Source organism: Prunus persica, chromosome G8, assembly GCF_000346465.2.
Source record: "Prunus persica cultivar Lovell chromosome G8, Prunus_persica_NCBIv2, whole genome shotgun sequence".
Taxonomy (NCBI): domain Eukaryota; kingdom Viridiplantae; phylum Streptophyta; class Magnoliopsida; order Rosales; family Rosaceae; genus Prunus; species Prunus persica.
Window position 1 is genome coordinate 2,231,709 of NC_034016.1, and position 1,540 is coordinate 2,233,248.

At 41.0% G+C, this 1,540-nt stretch overlaps 1 protein-coding gene across 1 annotated transcript; it reads left to right on the top strand.

Moving 5' to 3' along the window:
- On the top strand, window positions 405–1,250 carry LOC109950625 (G-type lectin S-receptor-like serine/threonine-protein kinase RLK1). The gene has a single exon (XM_020570215.1). The coding sequence runs from the start codon at window positions 405–407 to the stop codon at window positions 1,248–1,250; it is 846 nt and encodes a 281-aa protein (XP_020425804.1).

A 1,540-nucleotide genomic window follows, 5' to 3' on the forward strand; every position in this document is an offset into this window, starting at 1 on the left:
AAAAATTGTCATTCATCAATTCATGATCACACCATTTTCAGTGCATGCGCATGCATCAATATAAGCATTTCTTTGCTTTTGGGTACCAAGCACTTCAGGGGGCTTTTATTATGTGAGAATGTGGATTATAACTCCATCGGAGCGTTATTTAGTTAGTAGGGCGTGGATAATCTCCATTTAGGGAGTTAGAACATTGAGAACCCATATATCTGTCATGCTGCAGGCATGCCACAGATTAATACATACATGTCAATTAATTTATGGGACTTTAACCCATATTATGGGACTTTAATCCATATAATTTGCTACGCATTAGGCGTGCATAATATCAATATTGACATGTCAAAGGATTGTCCTTTCGGGACTTCAATCCACATCATTTGCTACGCAACAGGCATATTGCAATGTTAACTTTTTCACTTATTATTCTAGCAATTACTGGTGTTTTTATTTACAGGTATCGTGTTTTGGGGTACAAAAAGGTTCCGTATTCAGCAAATGGCAGGTTCGTTGAAGATGTCACTCTTCGATTGTATACATATGTTGAGCTTGAAAAGGCAACCAAAGGTTTCACTGATGAAGTGGGCAAAGGAGCTTTTGGGACAGTTTATAAAGGGGTATCAAATGGCGGTAGAGTAGTGGCGATCAAGAAACTAGAGAAAGTGGTGGGTGAAGGAGAGCGAGAATTTCAAAATGAGGTGAATGCAATTGGGAGGACCCATCACAAAAATCTGGTTAAATTGCTTGGCTACTGTCATGATGGATCAAGCAGGCTTTTAGTTTATGAGTACATGACCAATGGCTCACTTGCAGATTTCCTTTTCAGATCTGATGGAAGGCCAGCTTGGGAGGAAAGAATTGGTACAGTTCTCAATGTAGCTCAAGGCATACTTTATCTACATGAAGAGTGTGTGACTCAGATCATCCACTGTGACATCAAACCTGAAAATATACTAATGAGTGAGCAAAAATGTGCAAAGCTTGCGGATTTTGGATTGGCCAAGCTGCTCAAATCTGAGCAAACCAGGACACATACTGGGTTTAGAGGAACCAGGGGGTATATTGCACCGGAGTGGCTAAGAAACATGCCGATAACAGTGAAAGCAGATGTATATAGCTTCGGGGTTGTGTTGTTGGAGATCATATGTTGTAGAAGAAGTGTGAATATGGACATTCCTGAGGATCAAGTTGTTCTTGAGAACTGGGTGTACCATTGTTTGGAGGCCGACGAATTGCATAAGCTAGTGTAGGATGAAGAAGTGGACAAGACTAAACTTGGGACGATGATCAAGATAGTACTTTGGTGCATCCAATATGAGCCATCATTGCGCCCGTCGATGAAGAAGGTGGTACTGATGCTGGAAGGGACAGTAGAAATACCAGCCCCTCCAAATCCTGACTCGCAGTCACAGCACCTAGAGTTTTTGACGCCAACTGAGTGGTTAACTGATTAGTAAACTGGCTTTGAGTAGCACTTTGTCTTCGCGTACTATTCTACAGACTGATAAGTAAATTGCAGACTATATCCTATTCATTAGTA